This window comes from Danio aesculapii, chromosome 1 (genome assembly GCF_903798145.1).
Source record: "Danio aesculapii chromosome 1, fDanAes4.1, whole genome shotgun sequence".
Lineage (NCBI taxonomy): Eukaryota > Metazoa > Chordata > Actinopteri > Cypriniformes > Danionidae > Danio > Danio aesculapii.
The window spans coordinates 21187487-21208488 of NC_079435.1; the positions used below are offsets into that span (position 1 = coordinate 21187487).

The window sequence follows — 21002 nt, forward strand, 5'->3', positions numbered from 1 at the left end:
AATTTATTTAAATCTTTGAGTAAATTACATAAGTGTCTAAAATATTTATTTGTTTATTTATTTAAACAATATATATTATTTATTCATTTGTTAATTCATTCATATCAGTTGAAGATTTTGTGAACAAGTGAACATCTAAGCAACTGGCTTGACTGGACCAGTAGTAAAAATCTTTAACACTAAGCCAGGTTTTTTGACGTTTAAACTAAGCCATGCAAAAATATTCTAATTTTAGCTCCTGCTTTGGCAATATTTTACAGCAGGATCAAAAAAAGTATTTTTAAATCCTCATATTTTGGCCACAGTAGTTCGCCATGTTTAATGCCATCAAAAAGGACTAAGAAAATCCCCCTGGACCCCTCACACCCAGCCCACGCTCTCTTTGAACTGTTGCCCTCTGGCCAGTGTTAAAAATCACTGTGTACCAAAATAACCAGACACAAGAGCATATCCCACTAGAACCACCTTTAAATTCTACTTATTGCACTCTGTTAATTCAATTTTTCTTTTTTGTTTTTTAATTTTTGTTATTATTTATTTATGTTATTATTTATTTATGTTCTTATTGTCTGCACTATGTACTTTTTGAACTCCTATGCTGGTATAAAGCTGCTATTGGAAAATAACATTTCCTTCTTTTTAATTTTAGGTTGGCGCCTGTATCGTGAATCAAGAGAACAAGATAGTGGGTATTGGCTACAATGGCATGCCCAATGGTTGTGACGATGACCTGCTACCCTGGTCTCGCAGTGCTGATAACAAGCTGGACACCAAATACCCCTATGGTGAGTTCTGTGCTTGAACTAGCTCAGTCAATTACCCATAATTATCAATCACTCTGCCAAAAAACACAAAACGCACAGAAAGGTCAGCGCACAGCAACTTTAAACACTTGCAGAAGAGGCTTTTTAGATTTCAGACTGTGGACGCAGCACATGGTGTCTGTTAACACAGTGCGGAGATGTGTATGCTCTTTTGAGCACATGGTGGCATTAGTTTTCACCTGCGTGAGGCTGATAGAGGAGATAAAGGTGGAGCTGCTGAGTGAGGGAATGGCCAAGGTCACTTTGTGGCAGCTATTAGCATGAAAAATGGAAATGAGCTGGAGCTGGCGTTCCTGAAGGCGGCACATGCCAACTGTGGACTTTGAATGGGTCGTACTGCCAAAGGGAAGGTGTGATTTATCAGTCTGGTGCTCGGCTGATCTTCTGAACTGTTCGTGAGTCACATTTTTTACTCTGGTTCATGTTAGTGGACAGGCTTGTATAGTTTGTATTTGTTTTTGTTGTAGCAAAGCCAGCTAAGGCGGATTCCACAAAATGTCCCAAAAGTTTAATTGAAAACAGAAAATGTGTTTTGGCTTGGTTCTTCAGAGCTCATTCAGTTTTCAGAGGTATTTGTCTGTTTTCATGTGATTTTTGTAATTATGTGAATCAGTCAAGTTTAATTGACAATGATAAATTTCTGATCTGCTATGATCTGATTTCCAATCGTTATATATTAAATAAGGGGCTAAAAGAACGGGATGCATGGATGAGTAATAAATCGTATATTTGAAATTACAAGATTTTTTTTGTCTTTTGAAAGTAGATTTGGTCACGTTTTTTTTTTTTTTTTTTTTTTTTTTTTTTTTTAAGTTAGATCAAGTTTGACACATTTAAACTTGGACTGTTTTTGCTCTCGTTCATTGTTTTAAACTTGTAAAACTCATTCTTGAGGTGCAGCTGATCACAGAGAGGTGGAACAGATCTTTTAATCACAGTTTCTTAGCAAATCCTGTTCTGTGGATATGTTTATACATGTTACTATAGAGATGCATACGTGCATGTCAGTCAATTCACTGGGTGGAGAAAAACCACACTGTCACATGACGGTGGGCCTCAAAACAAAGACTATAGAATACACAAGATGTGTCACTTCTCTAGTTTTGAATGGGGAAAAGTGTAACGGTCATTATGGCAAATGAAACCCCGCTTACTAGTACAGGAGCCAATCATCAATTGTTATAGACTGACGTTTCTCTGGGGGAGAAGCTCTGAACAGACTTTTATGACAGTTTTTGTGGTCAGCAAACTCATTGGAATCTCAGTAAAAATACTTGCTCCACAGACATAGGAAATATATCCACATAAAGCTTGAAATCTGTACTTTTTAAATGAACCAAGTGCACTTAAAAACAAAAGTTTTTTTGGTTTAGTAACCTGTATGAAACAAATGCGAGGTACAGTCTGTCCTGTCAAACGTACATCACAGGAAAGCAGCAACTACTCAAACGCCCACAAACGTGTAAACGAAGTTTTTAAATTTTTGTTTGATTCGGACGTTTTAAAATGAAACTTGTGAGACGGTTTAATTTTATTGTTTATTTCAAATATGAAATGTAATCGTAAACTTGGCAAACAGTTTTGGAGAATCTGATGTTTTCCCCATTCAGACAGAATACCCGAGCATTCTGTTCAAGAAGCGTTTCAAAGATGACTGCCGAGTGAAATGACTTGCCTTAAAGTAACTTGGCTTAAAATCACTGGGATTTGGATCCTATTTTAACATCAGGAAATGTTTGATAATATAAACTTGTTGTGTTTATCACTCCAGTATGACTGTGGACACACTATACATAGACACAGTTCTGTCCAAACAGTTTGGACCGGTAGCCTTTAAGACTAAAAATGTGCACTAGAAAAGTATTGCTACATTGTGAATTCAGATTGCACACAAACTTTAAAGGTGAAGACATTGATGTTTTACAAGATCGTCTTTCTGTAAAAAAAATATTTATATGGACTGCCCTGCTTTTAATGTTTGAAGAAATCTCTTTTATTAAGTAAACATGGCCATGAAAATAGTCCAAGATGCTGATATGGCGTTAAATAAAAATCTACAATAGAACATGATATGGCATGTTTATTAAAAAGTCAAAGATTCCTAACAGTAAGGCACTGAATAACAGTGATGCTCCAATCAGAATTTCTGCAGCCTAAACTAAATACTGATTTCTTGTCACAATGATCTGCTGATGCCAGTGACAATCATTCAGTCTTTATAAATAACACCGACGTTTGAAGACACAATATATCATACTCTGACTAGAGAGTCAGTGTCAATAAAATAAGTCAGTATAGCACAATTTAGCTAAAAAAAATTTTTTTTTTACAATGGCCATTTATTCATGACCTGTAATGGTAAAATTAAATTTACAGCATTGTTACTCCGGTCCTCTGTGGCACAAGACCCTTATTTTCACAGTTGCAAATAGTTTAGCTGCTTATTATTATTATTATTATTATTATTATTATTATTATTATTATTATTTTATTTACTTTTTACTTTTTGGAAATTGTGATAATTCTCATGGACATGTTTTTGTTTTTCAACAATGTTTTACTGTAATTTGATCAGTTTAATACTTTTTTACTTGGTGTTTTGTTAAAATGGCTGCATGTTTATTCGATAAGGATGTGATGAGCTATACATCTTAAAAGTGACAGTCTACTCATTTGTCTGACAACAGACTTCCTGTAAATCTTTGGTATTATCATCACTGTTATTAGTGAATGCATTTAGTCATTGCATTTAATGTAAAGTCACACCTACCTGGCATGATTTACAAATACAAGCATTGTAAAAAATTGTGTTTGGAGATGTGGCTCATTCATACATAAAGTGCAATTTCATGCAAAGGGATGGTACATTAATTCTATTCAAATGATTCATTTGGCGTATCTCAGACTCTCTTATGGCACAAATGTAAACCATGTAGAGTCACTATAAATTTACTTGTAGCCTAAAAAAAATCATAGTTTAGTTTGGAGTCTTTCCAGTGAAATTGCCACATTTACAAGAGAATAAATGGTTTAAATATGAAGGCCACAAGACACCATAGGGAATTGTTTAAATACTGTGTATTAAAAGTGTTTATTTCACAGCTCTCTGGAATACTTGATTGTAGTTGTCCAGTGTTGAAACTTGTAAACTAGGCTCCTTCAGGCAACTGATCTCAATGATATACAGTTGAAATCAGATTTAATAAACCCCCTTTGAATTTTTTTCTTTTTTAAATATTTCGCAAATGATGTTTAACAGAGCAAGAAAATTGTCACAGTATGTCTGATAATATTTTTTGTTATGGAGAGTCTTATTTGTTTTACTTCGCCTAGAATAAAAGCAGTTTTTAATTTTTTAAAAACCATTTAAGGTCAAATTATTAGTCCCTTTAAGCTATATATGTTTTCCTCGATAGTCTACAGAACAAATCATCATTATACAATAACTTGCCTAATTACCCTAATCTGCCTAGTTAATCTAATTAACCTAGTTAACCCATTAAGTGTAACTAAGCTGTATATAAGTGTGTTGAAAAATATCTAGTCAAATATTATTTACTGTCATCATGGCAAAGATAAACTAAATCAGTTATTAGAAATGAGTTATTAAAAAATCTTTTCTTACCGTTAAACAGAAATTGGGGGAATATTAACAGAGGGGCTAATAATTCAGGTGGTTTAATAATTCTGACTTCAACTGTACACTTGCTAGGAAGAGATTTACTTTTGCTGAAGTAAATATTAAAGCTTTAATATACATGTGTGCAGTTATTTAGCTTGGCCTTTCAGATATCACTGGCTAGCGTTCTTGTTTCAAACAAATGCAGCTGCTACCCTTTTGTTTCTGTTATATTTATATTAATTTATGTACGTATATGTGTGTGTGTATGTGTGTATATGTATATATGTATATATGTGTATGTATATATGTGTATATATGTATATATGTATGTGTGTATATATGAGATTTATACTGAAAAGAAAGGAGAACTTAAGCCTTAATTGTATTGTAAGGTTGCTGTGTTTATCAATTGTTTTGTACATTGTAATGAATTAAAATAAAACAAATAGGTGAGATTTTAAAACGGTTTATTCTCAAATCAATATCTTTGTCCCCATAATTATGTTTGTGGTGAAAAGGTAAGACTATATTGTGCCCCTTGTTCATCCAGTTTTAAAAAGTGCTTTCTTTGCAGAAACTTTGCATACAATGACCTAATAAATTATTTAGCTTTAAATCAATATTTTTTTTTCTTTGTTTTTTTTTTTTCAGTGTGTTGGAAGTAGCCATTTAATAAGCACCATACTTTCCATACAGACATGTTTAGAGCAAAGTAAACCTCGTCAGGGTGTGCAAGACTCTTCCACTTCACGTCTGAGACCAGATTGAATAATAACAACTAGCCGGATGTACATTTATTTTAGTGAGCAGTAGGGCTGCACAATATTGGACAAAAGCTGATATTGGGATATTTAGTTTGTCTGTGATTTATATATCGTGATATGAATGTAATTTCACAAGATGACTTGTAACTGTATTTAGAATGAATTTATATTTTTACATTGATTGGGATTATTTTGTAGAGGAGTATCTGCATAAGTACATTACAACTGAACAAATACAAATTAATTGGTCCCACTTTATATTAAGTGTCCTTAACTACTATGTACTTGCATCAAAAAATAAATACAATGTACTTACTGTGTTCATAATGTAATTGAGAACACTTGTGGTGCTCTTGGGTTGGGATAGGGATAGGGTTATGGACAGGTTTGGTGGTATGGGTAGGTTTAAAGATGAGTTGAGGTGTAAAGAATGTTCAACAGTGTATTTACAAATGTAGTTACAAAAATTAATTATAGATGTAATTACATACAGGTATTTAATCAAGTACACTGTAAATACATGTATTTACACAGCAAGTACATTGTAACGAAGTATTAATTTTGGTGTAAGTACATATTAGTTAAGGCCACTTAATATAAAGTGGGACTAATTAATTTGATGGTTTTCTGTGGAGTGTAGAGTCTTCATTGTATAAATAATTAAATACAATTAATTTTGGTTTATGTACCTTTATAACCTCTTGGTTTAAGTTTGCTTAAATCGTACACAGTCGCAAGTCTTAAACACATCCAAATGAAAATCTTTCACTCTGTTTTAGGGTTAAACTTTGCGATGACTCCACAAATCACATGTTTTGAACTGTGGTGCTGATCAGCTATAATGCCAACTTGACATTGCAAAGCCTACGATGTGACCATTGCAGATAGACACATTGCAACATCGATGCTGAAATTATATATTGTGCAGCCCTAGTGAGCAGCACAGAAGCTTTGCTAGAAGACTTTTGAAATAATTTGTCATAATTTTGACTTTTTGTTGCACTTTCTTACCTTGTATGGACGTCCATAATTTATGCAGTGATAACCAAATAATCAATGTTGTTTGCAGCTCCCTCTGGTGGTGAATACTGTCAGTTTATGACTGTTTTGACCAACAGAAATGTGATGTTTAAAGGGATAGTTCAACCTGAAATGAAAAGTGGATCCAAACCTTAAGAGTTGATAAGTCAATTATCAGAAAATTAAATTTTGTTCAAGCGTTTTCCAAAGTGTTTAAGTCCAAAAAGCATAAATATATTTATTTTCCTCCTAATATTAACAATGGCGTGCTCTATCCACCCTATTGGTTCGGGCCAGGGCGCGTCCAGCCAAGCTCCTCCGTCCGAGTGATGTCATGTAATTTGCGACAAACACAGGAAGGTGATGTGACGCTCTCCACGTATATCGAAACTATAGAGCAAAACAGATGATAAAATGGGAAAATGTAAGTTTGCATACTCCTGGTTGGAGAAAGACGAGTTTAAACAGTGACTGTAACCTGTCGCTAGAGGTGTGAAACTTCACTGGTGTCACAGTTTGTTTTGGTTACGATCACCATGGCAATGATGCGGTTCAATTTGATATCTCTGTGCATAACGGTAAATTGACGATGCTTTCCATAAACAATTTTATATTTTACTGCACAACAATTCTTGTATTAAAATGTATAAATATATTTATATACTATTTGTAATACAGTTTTGTCTTTTTAATACAAACAGTCAGATATATGAACCGTACCTTTAAAAACTCAAGTACATGCACAGAACAACATGAGCTTTTATGTTTTAATTATTCGCGTTTGCTTCCCTCACCATAGTAAGCTATAATATATAATATAGCACAAATGAGATAAATGATGTCAGTACATAATAACCGGTTATGATTTTTAATGAACTGATACCGAATCGTCCGCATCTGCATTGCGGTGCACTGAAGAAACAATTAATTTTGACACCCCAACCTGTCAATGAAAACAACCGAGTAATTTATTCTTTCAAGCTTTGTTTCTTTCGAGCTTATCTGAGTTCTATTGCATCAATGTGCTCCATTGATTTATTTAACTACAACTGTTTATTAAGTTAAAGGTTTGAGACTGATTAGAACTTGAAGTGGCAGTGAGGTCTTAAAATCTTCTGAGAAGATCTTTAAAAAGTTATTAAAACTAGCTTTAGGATTCCTGCATATACTCTGAATAATATAAAAAAAAAAAAAAAAAAAAAAAAAAAAAAAAAATATATATATATATATATATATATATATATATATATATATATATAATTTTTTTTTTAAGCTGGAAAAACCTGTAACCATTGACTTCCATAGTAGGAAAAAAATACTATGGAAGTCAATGGTTACAGGTTTACAATATTCTTCAAAATGTCTAGTTAAACAGATAAAAAAACTTGAAAGCAGTAAAAGGTGTGTAAATGATAACTGAATTTATTTTTGGCTGAACTATTCCTTTTAAGCTTTTATTCATTTACTTCAGATAAGTCTCTTTATTCATCAGGGGTCGTCACAGCGGAATGAACTGCCAACTTATCCAGCATATGTTTTACACAGCGGAAGCCCTTCCAGCTGCAACCCAGTACTGGGAAACACCCATACACTCTCACATTCGCGCACACATAAACTACAGCCAATTTAGTGTATTCAGTTCACCTAAACCATGTGTTATTGGACTGTGGAGGAAATTGGAGCACCCGGTGGAAACCCATCCCAATAGGGGAGAACATGCAAACTCCACATAGATGCCAACCGACCCAGCCAGGACTCGAACCGGTCACCTTCTTGTCGTGAGGCGACAGTGCTAACCACTGAGCCACCGTGCTGCCTTTTTAAGCTGTTTAATTGCACATTGCCTTGAGCTTGCTTTAAAACGGGCACATTTCAGAGAACCGCTACGTTTGGGGGCACTAAAAATGGGACTCTCTTGAAATTCTCATCTTATGATATAAGTCCCCTCTGGTTTGTCAGTGAGCTGATCACCCTGTAATTACACTGATAATGGCATAACTGAATCAAAAACTGAAGTACTATTTTAAGTGTTTCATTCATTTTCTTTTCGGTTTAGTCCCTTTAATCAGTGGTCGCCACAGCGAAATGAACCGCCAACTTATCTAGCATATGTTTTACACAGTGGATGCCCTTCCCGCTGCAACCCAGTACTAGGAAATACCCATACACTCTCATTCACACACATACACTACGGACAATTTAGCTTACCCAATTCACCTATAGCGCATGTCTTTGGACTTGTGGGGGAAACCGGAGCACCTGGAGGAAACCCACGCGAACATAGGGAGTACATGCAAACTCCACGCAGATATTAATAATGCTAACTTGCCCAGCTGAAGGCTCGGACCTTCTTGCTGTGAGGCAACAGAACAGCGCTACCCACTGCGCCACTGTGCAGCCTTAAGTGTTTCAACTCATAGCAATTTGCATTATAATAAATCAAGATATTTACATTTTTGGCAGATTTTTGACAAAGCATGACACTTTGAAGAGCTGAATGTCACACTTGTTATCTTATTTTGCCGTTATTGATGACTCTGTAGCATTTAATCCAAAGCAAGAACAATAATACGTTCTTTCTGTCTTTTAGTGTCTGTTTGATTTTGTGCCACTAGAGAGTGCTGAAATACCAAATATCAGTCGGATTGTTTTAACTTGATTTCCCAGTGAACATAATGCCACTTTCACCTTGTTTTCTGAAAGTAGATTAGGTTTATATCTCTCAGCCAGAGAGAATAATGCCAGTTGATGCTGTGTTTTGTCTTACTGCAGTCCATTAATAACAATTTCTTGCATGCTACCTTTTAAATAAATGACCGAGCAGTCAGATTAATAGCAATAAACATATATTGAATGTTATTTTGATAGATTTTGAGCTCCGTCCCTCTCACATCCACACGCTTGATCATACTCCATCATGAGCTTCATCATGCTTTTCTCTCAGATGTGTGTTTGTGTGTGTGTTAGCTTACAGTTAAAATGTACTGTGTGTGTGTGTGTGTGTGTGTGTGTGTGTGTGTGTATTATTGACATCTCTCCTCCATCATAACTACATGCCCCCTCTCTCATTCCCTCTGCCTTGTGCTGAAGCTCTGCCAAAATAAACGTGTGTCAGGCTGGTGTTTGGTGGTGCAGTGGTAATGTGCCACCGCTGATGGGCCAATTCATTCTCCGTAATTAAGGCGAGCAGAGTGAGTGATTAGACAGGGCTTTTTCTGGGTGATGTTGTGGAGAGCTGACATCTGTTCAGACTCATGCTTTCAAATCTTTTTTTTTTTCTTTCCCTTTTTTTAGCCGTGAACTGGTGACTAGAGCCTTTTTGTGGTAGAATGGTACTAGCCAAGAAAGCATAGTGCATCTTTGTTGTGAAGCAGAAATGTTAATCTCGGCTATAATACCGCATCGTGCGTATGTAAGCGTTTATGACCTCTGCATATTGCTAACAGGTCTTTCATGTGTTTGTTGCAGTGTGCCATGCAGAGCTGAACGCCATCATGAATAAGAACTCTGCAGATGTCAAAGGTTGCAGCATTTATGTAGCGCTCTTCCCATGCAACGAGTGTGCAAAACTCATTATTCAAGCAGGTGAGTGTGTGTGTGAGAGTTGATGATTGTGTTTGTTTCAGGTTCGAAAAATCGGATGAAAACCTGAAGTAAATGGATTATTTATTTAACATTGATTTCATACTCACCGGCCGCTTTATTAGGTACACCGTATTAGTACACGGTTGGACCCCCTTTTGCCTTCAGAACTGCCTTAATCCTTCGTGACATAGATTCAACAAGGTACTGGGAACATTCCTCAGAGGTTTTGGTTCATATTGACATGATGGCATCATGCAGTTGCTGCAGATTTGTCGGCTGCAAATCCATGATGTGAATCTCCCGTTCCAACGCATCCCAAAGGTGCTCTATTGGATTGAAATCTGGTGACTGTGGAGGCCATTTGAGTACAGTGAACTCATTGTCATGTTCAAGAAACCAGTCTGAGATGATTCGTGCTTTGACATGGCGCATTATCATGCTTGAAGTAGCCATCAGAGGATGCGTAGACTGGTCATGAAGGCATGGACATGGTCAGCAACAATACTCAGGTAGGCTGTGGCGTTGACATGATGCTCAATTGGTACTAATGTGCCTAAATTGTGCCAAGAAAATATCCTCCACACCACCACCAGCCTGAACCTGAAATGTATTCAGTGGACACAAGCACTAAGTATGTATTTGTGTTCTGGTAATCGCATTAATGTTGCACATTGCAGCAAGCGTGTTCAGCGTATGCCTTACTGTAATGTGTTTTTCTGTGAGGGTGGGTGGGGCAGACTGCAATGCCTTTTACAGTATTTTCACAATAACTACAGCAAATCTTTATGTTTGTAATGCATACAAAAATGAAAGCCTCATGTTGATGGATTCTATAGGTTTGTCGTTATTTGTAATTTTTTTTATTGTGTCAAACTCAGGAATTGTAATTTCTCAGGAATTTTATTACAGATTGATTTTCAAACAGTAGTAATAAAATGAAGGAATAAAAAATTAACAGTTTATTAAATCATGTGAACTATTTGGATAAAATTAAAGTAATGTTGTACAATAGTGATTTACTGTTACATTTTAAAGTATTTAGGTATTATTTTGATAACTACATTCTATGGAACAATAGTAATATTTTTCAAAGTAGACTATACTTTTTGGATGAGTTGCCATGAAGATGTTTCTTGGCAAATCTATGACGATATATTTGTCAAAATTGTGAAATGCTTCATCATAATAATAATAATGATGATAATAAGGATAATATTAATAATAATAATAATTATTGTTATTATAATTCCTTACATTTTATAAAGTAAAAACTTTACGCTTTACACATTTTTGGAGTGGCAATCTCCTTATCCACCACCAGTGTGCAGCATTCACCTGGATTACCCAACGGCAGCCATATTGCGCCAGGGCGCACACCACACACCAGCAGATTGGTGGAGAGGAGAGGAGTGATGAAGCCGATTATGATATGGGGATGATTAGGAGGCCATGATGAGCAGAGGCCAGTGGGCAAATTTGTCCAGGATGCTGGGGTTAAACCCTATACTTGAGAGTTGCGGAGAGCTAGCTGCCGGATTCACATACCGGCCCTGAAGATTCAGAAGTTCATGTGGAGTGTCCTCATACAGTGAGACGGCAGATGCAGAAACATCTTGTGACTGGCACGCTTGAGTGTGTGTAGTAGACGAAACCACTTGTTCATATAGAGACAAGCAGAATGTACTCATGCAGATCATAGAAACTAGTCCATATTATAATTTGGTAAAGTGAAGTCCTACTTTTGGTTCATTCATCTGTAAATCTGAAAATTGACTTTTGCTTCTGGATTCATGTTTTTGTTCCATAATAGGGCTTTAAACCGTATGTGCACAATTATAATAATTTTATACTGCTACACCAGATTGTAAAAAGACTGGGCATTTTGTAAAATTCAATGAAATCACAAACCTTTAATCTTTATTAAATTGACAAAATGGTCAAAAGGGACAATCCAAAATTTCACAGGTGATGGAAAGAAAACCAAATGTCTGTCCGCTATCACAGTAAATCATTGTAATTTTTCTGATGGTTATTACAGTTTATATTTTTCATTATCATTAAAACTGTGGTTGAGTATCTATCTAAATCTAAAGTATGTTGTATTCCATTCATTTAATGTGTCTCCTGCACACTATTAAGAATATGAAGCTGAAACTTGAGTTCGCAAAATTGAATCGCAAATCAAATCGCAGTATCAGTCAGAAAAAGGGTCATTAGATATTCATCAAATTGCACAAATCTTTTTAGCTTTTATAAAGCAGCTTTATGCAATATTATGAAAAAACATCATGAACGTGAATCTCTGAAGTAGTTTTCCAAATGTAGCTTGAATAACCTATGAAAAACACATTTATGTTCATGAAATAATACAAATATACACTGTAAAAAATATCTGTTAATTAACAGACTCTGGTTTTTGTTTATTTACGGTTGTGAACTGCATTATGATGTTTTATCTCTACTCTGTCCACTTTTATTGGTAAATTCAACTCTGCAGTTTTAACAGTGACTTTGATTGATATTTTAGTTGTCTGAGACAAGATATTGTTTAAGAAATAATACATAGAGAACATCAAACTATTAAAAATGTCAATAAATGTCAATTTTTTTAGAAACTTTTCAACATCAAAAGCTTTTGGAGAAAAGATCAAGATTCCATAATACAATTCAAAAGCATAAATAAGTGAAAAAACATGAATCACAAAATATGGAAAAACTGTCAATTTTTAGATTACTTTTTACAATGTAGGATCTATTTTTGCATTATTATTATTATTATTATTATTATTATTATTAATAATAATAATAATAATTCCTTACATTTATATAGCGCTTTTCTGGACACTCAAAGTGCTTTACACATTTTTGGGTAAATCCTCATCCACCACCAGTGTGCACCATCCACCTGGATGATGCAACGGCAGCCATATTGCGCCAGACCGTACACCCCACACCAGCTGATTGGTGGAGAGTGTGCTTGACTGGCCTGCTGTCCAGATCTCTCTCTCCTATTGAAAATAGAAGATCTCTCAAGAATATGAGAGCCATATAATAACCACAAACTACTGAGCAACTGTAGTCTTGTATTATGTCAGATTAGGCAAACATTTACCTTGTAACACTTAAACCGGTAATATCCTTCATTCCTAAACATTTAAATATTGTAATAAACAAAAATTTTATGTGGCACCTTGTTAAATATGCTCCTGATTGTTTGTATTGTGTAGCAGCCATCAAAGTCAGTATTTGTTCATAAAATGCAATTTATTGGTTCAGTGCTAATATTAAGAATTCTTTCTTTTTTTATTTTGTCATTTAAATAAGAGAATTAACAAATCAAATCTTCAATTGTATTATATATATTACAAAATATAAAAAAATAATAGGTCTGATGCGTTATTAATATTATAATTTGACTCTTTTACTCTTTATCTGGTGCCAGTTTGACTACTTTTTGGTAGTCACAATGAAGAATTCCCAGGTTAAGGGATTTGTTTTTTAGATATGTTGACATTTTATTTCTCGCTTATGCCAATTCAAAACACTTTTTACCACTCATTTAGAAAGATTATGCCATGTGGCACCATGCTGTAAAATGTAATCAACTGGGAACACATATGAACAGTCACTGTGTAAATGCGTCTTGACACACTTGCAACCCACACCAGAGAATGGCGTCAACACTGTGAAAAGTTTTGAATAAAAGATTTGTTTTTTTTTAAAGTGAACTAAATGCAATATCATTTGAGCTTTTAAAACTGCTTTGTCTCACGCTGTGATGTGTGACTCTAATTGTGGCTGAGAATGTACATGTGTCGTACTGTTTATTCGATTCTCTCACATGACTTTTACCCGCCACTTATAGAAAAGTATAGATTTATTTTCATGTATATTGGTAGATGGTTAAAGATTACGTGTAATGTCATTTTAAAATATTACTTGTAATTTTGCAGTCACTTTAAAAACGTTTGATATTTAACTTTTCTGAGTTTCTCAAGATATAAAAAAACACTAAAAATATTTCATTTTGTTGAGTTGAGGGATTTGACATTTAAGTAATTATTTATGAATAATAATTAATTCAAAACAAATTAATTATTTGTAGCCTACAGTTTCAACTACCTGAACCACATTGTCTTTCTTTTACCTATAACCAAATCATAAATAAATAAAGATAAGTTACACACAAATTACCACCTGTCATCACTTTTTCTGCGGGACTTTGGCATGAATAGGCAGAGTGATCTGTGTCTTTATAATGGCGTCAACAAACTTGGTAAAAAAAGGTGCACAACCAACAGTATCTGAGGTTTTCGCTAAAATTACTAAGTACAAGTGTGAAAGTGAAAGATTGAAGCAGTGGACTGACACTGTGACACGTTACGTGATGGTTTCAAAGACAGAAGAGTCATTAGATAGAAACATGATGAATTAAATATCACGTTTAACAACTATAGTGAGACGCGATCCAGCGGTACATCCTTGATAAACTGTCCGATGTGCACTGCTCTCTGAGGTTTTGTGCTCTAAGCACCCGCTAACTGCCTGGAGCTCAGATGGGCACATAACTGTGTGTGTGTCTGTGTGGTCACATGAAGTGCGTTTTCAGCGGTATAGTATAGGCCGGCTCAAAGTGCGATATTAATATAGCTGCATTTTTTTTTATGACCCTGTATAACAATAATTTATATTTTTACAGTACTGTGACTGTTAGGGTGGGGGTAGGTGATAAAAAAATACAATAAATGGGGAATTTAATAAATAATATAAATCATTCTCGTTAACTTCCGGCCGCAGCCATATCCGATCTAGAAACAACCTATCAAGTAGGTCACTCGTTCGAGGCCCGCATGGGCCAGTTGGCGTTTCTGTGCGAGTTTGCTTGTTCTCCCTATGTTCTTGTGGGTTTCCTCTGGTTGCTCCGGTTTCACCCACAGTACATAAAACATGCACCACTGAATAAACTAAATTGTCCGTTGTGTATGAATGTGTGTATGGGTGTTTCTCAACACTGGGTTGTGGCTGGAAGGGCATCCGCTGCGTAAAACATATGCTGGAATAATTGGAATAACATATGCTGGAATATATATATATATATATATATATATATATATATATATATATATATATATATATATATATATATATATATATATATATATATATATATATATATATATATATAATATATATATATATATATATATATATATATATATATATATATATATATATATATATAGATATATAGATAGCAGGGCTGCTCAAACTTTTTCGTATGAAGGGCCAAAATCCAAATATCATCGAGAGCCATGGGTCGAAGGTAAATATTCAAAACTATAGTACATTAAAGTTGTCATGGGTAATTTCCTAATTCATTTCATAGTTTTCATAATAAATTGAAATTATTACTTTTAAATCATATTAACTAATGCAGTATAACTTTTTAAATGATAACTTATTGCAATAAGAACAAACAATCACATTTATAACACAGTGGAATTCAGTGCTGAATACACAGCTCAAGCAGAATCTGCCTTGACTTGATTTGCTCACCAAAGTCTCTGCATTGTCGGGTGACCGTATGTACATTTAAGCCGCACCAATCCAATTCAATTCATCTTTATTTCTATAGCACTTTTACAATGTAGATTATGTCAAAGCAGCTTCACTAAGAAGATTATAGTGAATTGATGTGGTATCAAATCAGTTTTCAGAGTTTAAGTTCAGTTCAGTGTGGTTCAATATTCACTGCTGAGAGTCCAAGCACTGAAGAGCAAATGTATCGATGCGCAGCTCTGCAAATCCCGAACCATGCAAGCCAGTGGCGACGGCAGCAAGGAAAAAACTTTCACCAAATAGCGAGAGTGAAGGATAAAAAAACCTTGAGAGAAACCAGGCTCAGTTAGGCACGACCATTTCTCCAAAGGCTAAACGTCTTGTGCAGAGCTGCAGTCTAGGCGCCAGACAACCATTTAATTGACCATCAACCATTTTATTAAAACATTTAATTTCATTCAGCTTTTAACAAACAAATAAAACAAACAATCAAAGAGTTAAATTAGACTTCAATTGATAATCTTGAAACCATCCCCATCATTCTACCGCTCTTCTCAGATGGGAATGGCAGGCAATGGGCCTAAATTGGGCATCTCTAATAAATGTATATTTTTTGAAACGGCGACCCTTTCACCTCTATTGTATTGCACAGCAAGCATTATGCACTTATCCATTCTTTCTTAGTGCTTCACACACATCAGGCTCAGCATTTCTTCTCAGAAATGTGATTCTTTGTCCCAGTTCAGATGAAACGACGGGAGGAGACAGACAGGTGGAAACGGAGGTTTTCTATGGTCACCCTGCCATTGGGAGAAACCTGCAGTGGGCGTCACTTTGAGCAGCCGGCTTCTTTAAGAGCCTTCTTGGCTGGTTAGATGCAGGCTGCATGGTGACAGGTTGTCTTCCTCTTATTTTCTGTCTCCAAACCCAGCTCAGTTGTTATTTTCAATCTCTTCTTATCTGTTGAACTCTCTTAACACCCCCTTCCCCAGTCTCTCTCTCTCTCCTCCCCTCCAAGTCTTTTTGTCCTCATCTTCTCTGTCTCTCTCTTTGGTTTGCTTTTGCTGATCCCCCTCCATGTCCTCTTGTGGCAAAGCCTACTGAAGCTGTGTGCTGAAGATAGCACGACACACGCTTCGATGCCGTCTGATCTTCAGGATGCTTGGCCTTGCCCCGGCCCATCTCTCAGTGGGGTGTCAGCTTCCTCTCAATGCTCTGGCATCATTAAGGAACACACACAGCACTTTCTTTCCCTTTCGTCTCCTTGCGCTCTATAGGATGCAACAAAACGCGGCTAAAAATGATCGTCCGACCTCATTAAAATCACCCTCTGATGATGCCAATCAGATGGAGCCGAACAAAGCGGATGTTTAATGTTTGAATGCTGAGTTTAAAAGAATTGAGTCAGGGGTGTCGTCGCTGTTTGTTCATTTTGAAGGTGTTATGCCCATGTTTGTTTACTACAAGTTGTAAAGCCTCACGATATGAGGAAACAGAAAAGCCTCTGCATGGAAAAAACATGAGGATAAAGGCGATATTAGTAGACTTGGAATGCGAATCCACCCTGATTCTCTCATAAAGGCGGCTGAGCTGTGTGCATGGTAAAGCTTTTGATATTACTGGTTTGTGGTTGTCGAATGGAAAACTCTAACGTAATTTAATTATAACCAGAGGGATTTATTAAAATGATGTTTGGTGTCATTAATAGGTATTTTTGTGTCTGTGACAGTTTTTGTTTTGCCTTAATCTTATCCCTGCGTAGATGTCTACGTTTTGGTCATTTGATAACTGTTTTTTCCCCCCAATCTTTGTCTTGGTCTACAATAAAGTGCATCAAGAAAGTAAAAAGTGACATTTCCCACCATTTTTTGGATCTAATTCTGTAGCTATTTCTCCAGTGGGAAAGTGTTACTTCTCTTTTCAAATGCAGTTCAAACGTGTCCATCTCTCAGTCTCACCATATGAAATGACACCAAATCATTCTCACTTCTTCTGGCTCCCATGTTGATTCCCCCCTCCTGCACTTTTGCTCCTCGGTGCTGACGACGGCGTTTCTGAAGCTGGGCTTTAGAGCTTCTTCTTTCTCTGAGGAATTAAAGTGTTCAGTTCCCAAGCAGCTGCCATCTTGTCACTTCCTCTGACTGTTTTTGGAGGGACTGAGGGACTGCACTGTCACCTCATCTCCAGAGAGCGTTCTGGAAACGTGGCATCTCCAGAGTTCTGCTCCACCTTCCATCACAGACTTCCCTTCTGTTGGACAGCTTGTCGTCTTGGAAGCGTTTCGAGCGGCTCCGACGCTTATTCTCATGTTCTTTTCATGAAAAGACATGTTTACAACATGGAAGCACTTGAGGAATTTATTTTTCCCTTTACATATCACGTCAGACTTTATTTGAAACCACTTTATTGCCGAACACTATTGAGCGCTTGCTTTTTATTTTAAATAGCCAGATGAAACGTGTGTGTGTGTACAAAGCCATTTTTCTCTACTGCACCAACAAAATGGGTTTTAAGATGGCAGAGCCGGGCTGTTCCATGGTAATTTTATCTGTTCCCCGTCAGAAATTGTTCAAGTAATACCATGGAGAGGCCCCATGCTTGTAATGACAGCCTTTAATGACAGGTGGAATTCACTCTGTGCAAGTCATTTTGCCTTCGATCAGAGCACTTCTCTCCTCCTGTGCAGATAAAAGTACATGATGGAGACGCTGTGTGTTTTAAGGGGTGGGTGTTGGTATCTCTCTGGTATATTCATCTGCGATTTGCTACAACCGTTGGCAATGTTGGACTTCTCTTTTCACCTCTGAAAGCGTTGAGGGTAAGAGGGAGTCTAAGTGGTTTCACCAGATCCCTCTCATTTCTCTGTAAAGCTTGGCTAACGGGGCCCTTTATAGAATCGCCTCATGTGGGCCGCTTGTGAGTAGTCAGCAGGACGAGAGGGGGTGCTGCCAAAAGCACCACGTGTTTTAAAGACGCCAGCAGGGCAGATTTGGTCTCAATTGGGATTGGTTTATATTGGCTTGAGCCTGCAGCGACAAGTTATCGACTCACCTTCCTTCTCCCCGAACACAAGCTCTTGTTCTTTCCTAACAGGCTATTTTGGGTTTCTGTTCTCGTTGGACCTGTTTGTTTGAATTTCTCCATCTGTTTGTGTGTGTGTGCGCAAGTGTACCTTTGTCTGACCCACACTATTCTTCTGCTGTCTTTGCCTTACAGGTATAAAGGATGTGATCTATTTGTCAGACAAATACCATGACAGTCCAGAAATGACTGCCTCCAGACGGCTGCTCAACTTGGCGGGCGTCACGTACAAGTGAGTCTCTCGAGTCTGACCTTAGTAGATGGTTTGCTGTGTGGCTTGGAAATTAAGAGGCCTCATTTGCATTCTTCTCGGTTCTGACTGGCCCGAACGATTGTACAATCAAGGCTGTAACGGAGGCCGACCCTCAGATGTGTGGGTGTATGTGTGACCTGAAGCCTCAAAAAGCCTCTGTGAGGCTTCGAAAAAGATGCGCTTGGGGAAGAATGAGTAAGCACTGCGCACAAGTCTAGATAAGCTTCAAACAACATATAAGATATTGGATAAGAAACCAAACTGTATCGCCTTTATAACAACTGCAATAAATAGCAATCACATAGTCATAATTGATTTTAGTCAATTGATTTTAATATAATACTATTAACAGTGATAGTTCATCTAAAAATGAAAATTCGGCCATGCTCAACCATGAACACAAAAGTAAAAATATTGAGGAATGTTGAAAACCTGTAACCAGCCTGCAAGCACAGGATGTCAATATGACGTTAGATTGACGTTGTACCCCATCTTCAGGGGACGTTGCATATTGTTTGGAAATGAAAATCAGGTTGATGTCAGAACCCAACGTCAGGCTGACGTCAAGGTCCAATGTCCAACCTAAAATCAACCAAATATCAACGTCTAATAATGTTACAATTTCACGTTATGTGGACGTTACCACTATTATGTCTGTCAGACATTGGATTTTGGTCACTTTCCAACACAACCTAAAATCAACCAAATATCAACATCGTTATTGGACGTCAAAATAACATTGTCCTTAGACGCTGGCTAGACATTGAATTTTGGTCACCTGACATCACAAACTAAATCTAAACTAATATTAATATCTTATGACGTTGTGGATCTGCTGGGCATTGGCTATTGACAAAAGAAGTCAAGGGTCAGTAAATGATGACAGTATTTTCATTTTGGGTAAACTATCCTTTTAAGTTGCCACCTACTACAATTGTTTAGATGCCTTTGCAGTATATTAAAAAAATTGCAAGCGCATTTCTCTTGAGCTTTTTGCTTCCCAAACTGCAATATTACAATCGTAATCGGGAACTTCAGTGAATATTTGTAGTAATATTGTTTTAATTGTAATACTAGTTAGTAACTGTAAAATATGCTTATTTGTGTGTACATATAGTTAGTTAATGTTATAACAACCCTTAAATGAAGCATGTCCTACTTCTGGTGCAGTCACACGGGGCATCGACCTTAGCGCTTGATGGAGGGCTTGTCTGAATCTTCACATTGATGCGATCACCTTGGTGACAATAGCCAGTCCCCTTCAGCTGGGAACATGACTCAAAAGCACAGCAGTATTAGAGCACTGGGTCATTGCCAGCCATGATAATGTGCTTTCTCCATTTTGCCATCTCGGCTAACGATGCATGAATGTGATTGGCTGATGTCTGCACTTGTATTTGCAAAAATTAAAGTTGAACTGTTTTCAACTTCTGTAGTGAGCATTGGAGTCAATGCAAATCAGCGGACCCATAATGTAGTTCGACAATTCTTGACGTCACTCCGTTGAAAGTAAATGAGAAGTGTCAGCACTGACACCCCGTGTGAATGGAGGGTTAGGGTTTTGGTAACTTATTATTTGAGTTTAGATTGCATCTCAGGGTCATGATTCTTTGATAAAAATTTTTATTCCGCATTCTTCAATGTGAAATTTTCTGTGACATTTTCTGTCACATTAAAAGACAATTACCAAAATCTGTTTTTTTTAAATATTTACTTACATTGTTACATACAAATTCAGCTGACAGCAACCATTGAACTCATGACAGTCTTCTTTAATTATTGCAGTCCTAATACTAGTTTGTACAAAAATGATCATATTTCTTAATACAAGAATAAAAAATTATAATATAAAGATAACAAATAATAAAATAAAGTGATAAATAAATATCCTTCAACTTACATTTTTTGGCCAAATTTAAATCAAATTAGCAGCTAGATTTAAATGCAAAGAGGTATTTAAGCAAACCTAAACTGCTACATTAAAAAAAAATTGTTTAATAGTCCATATGCCAATTTCATTAGGTGTACAGCACTATTTTAGAATTATTCATGAAAAATGTACCAAAATTAGACATTTTTCTTTCATTCCTATGACTGGATTCCACATTTTTATCCTTATTTTTAAGGTGTTGCTGCACCTGATCTGTGCACTTTTAAACTGGAGAATTCAAATTAAGCGGCCAACTGGATAGTTTAAGCAACACTAAGCATCAGAAATAGCAAACAAATAGGAAAGTAAATTCCCAAGATGGTCTAAAAAACATGACGAAACTGGATGGTTGGCTATTTTTGGC

At 36.3% G+C, this 21002-nt stretch overlaps 1 protein-coding gene across 1 annotated transcript in view; it reads left to right on the forward strand.

Annotated features, from left to right (window-relative positions):
• Window positions 1-21002, forward strand: part of dctd (dCMP deaminase) — a 44022-nt gene that overhangs the window by 11179 nt on the left and 11841 nt on the right. The window contains exons 3-5 of the mRNA XM_056472108.1: window positions 650-785; window positions 9699-9815; window positions 18591-18687. Coding sequence (XP_056328083.1) covers window positions 650-785; window positions 9699-9815; window positions 18591-18687 — 350 coding nt within the window. The remainder of the gene's footprint in view (window positions 1-649; window positions 786-9698; window positions 9816-18590; window positions 18688-21002) is intronic.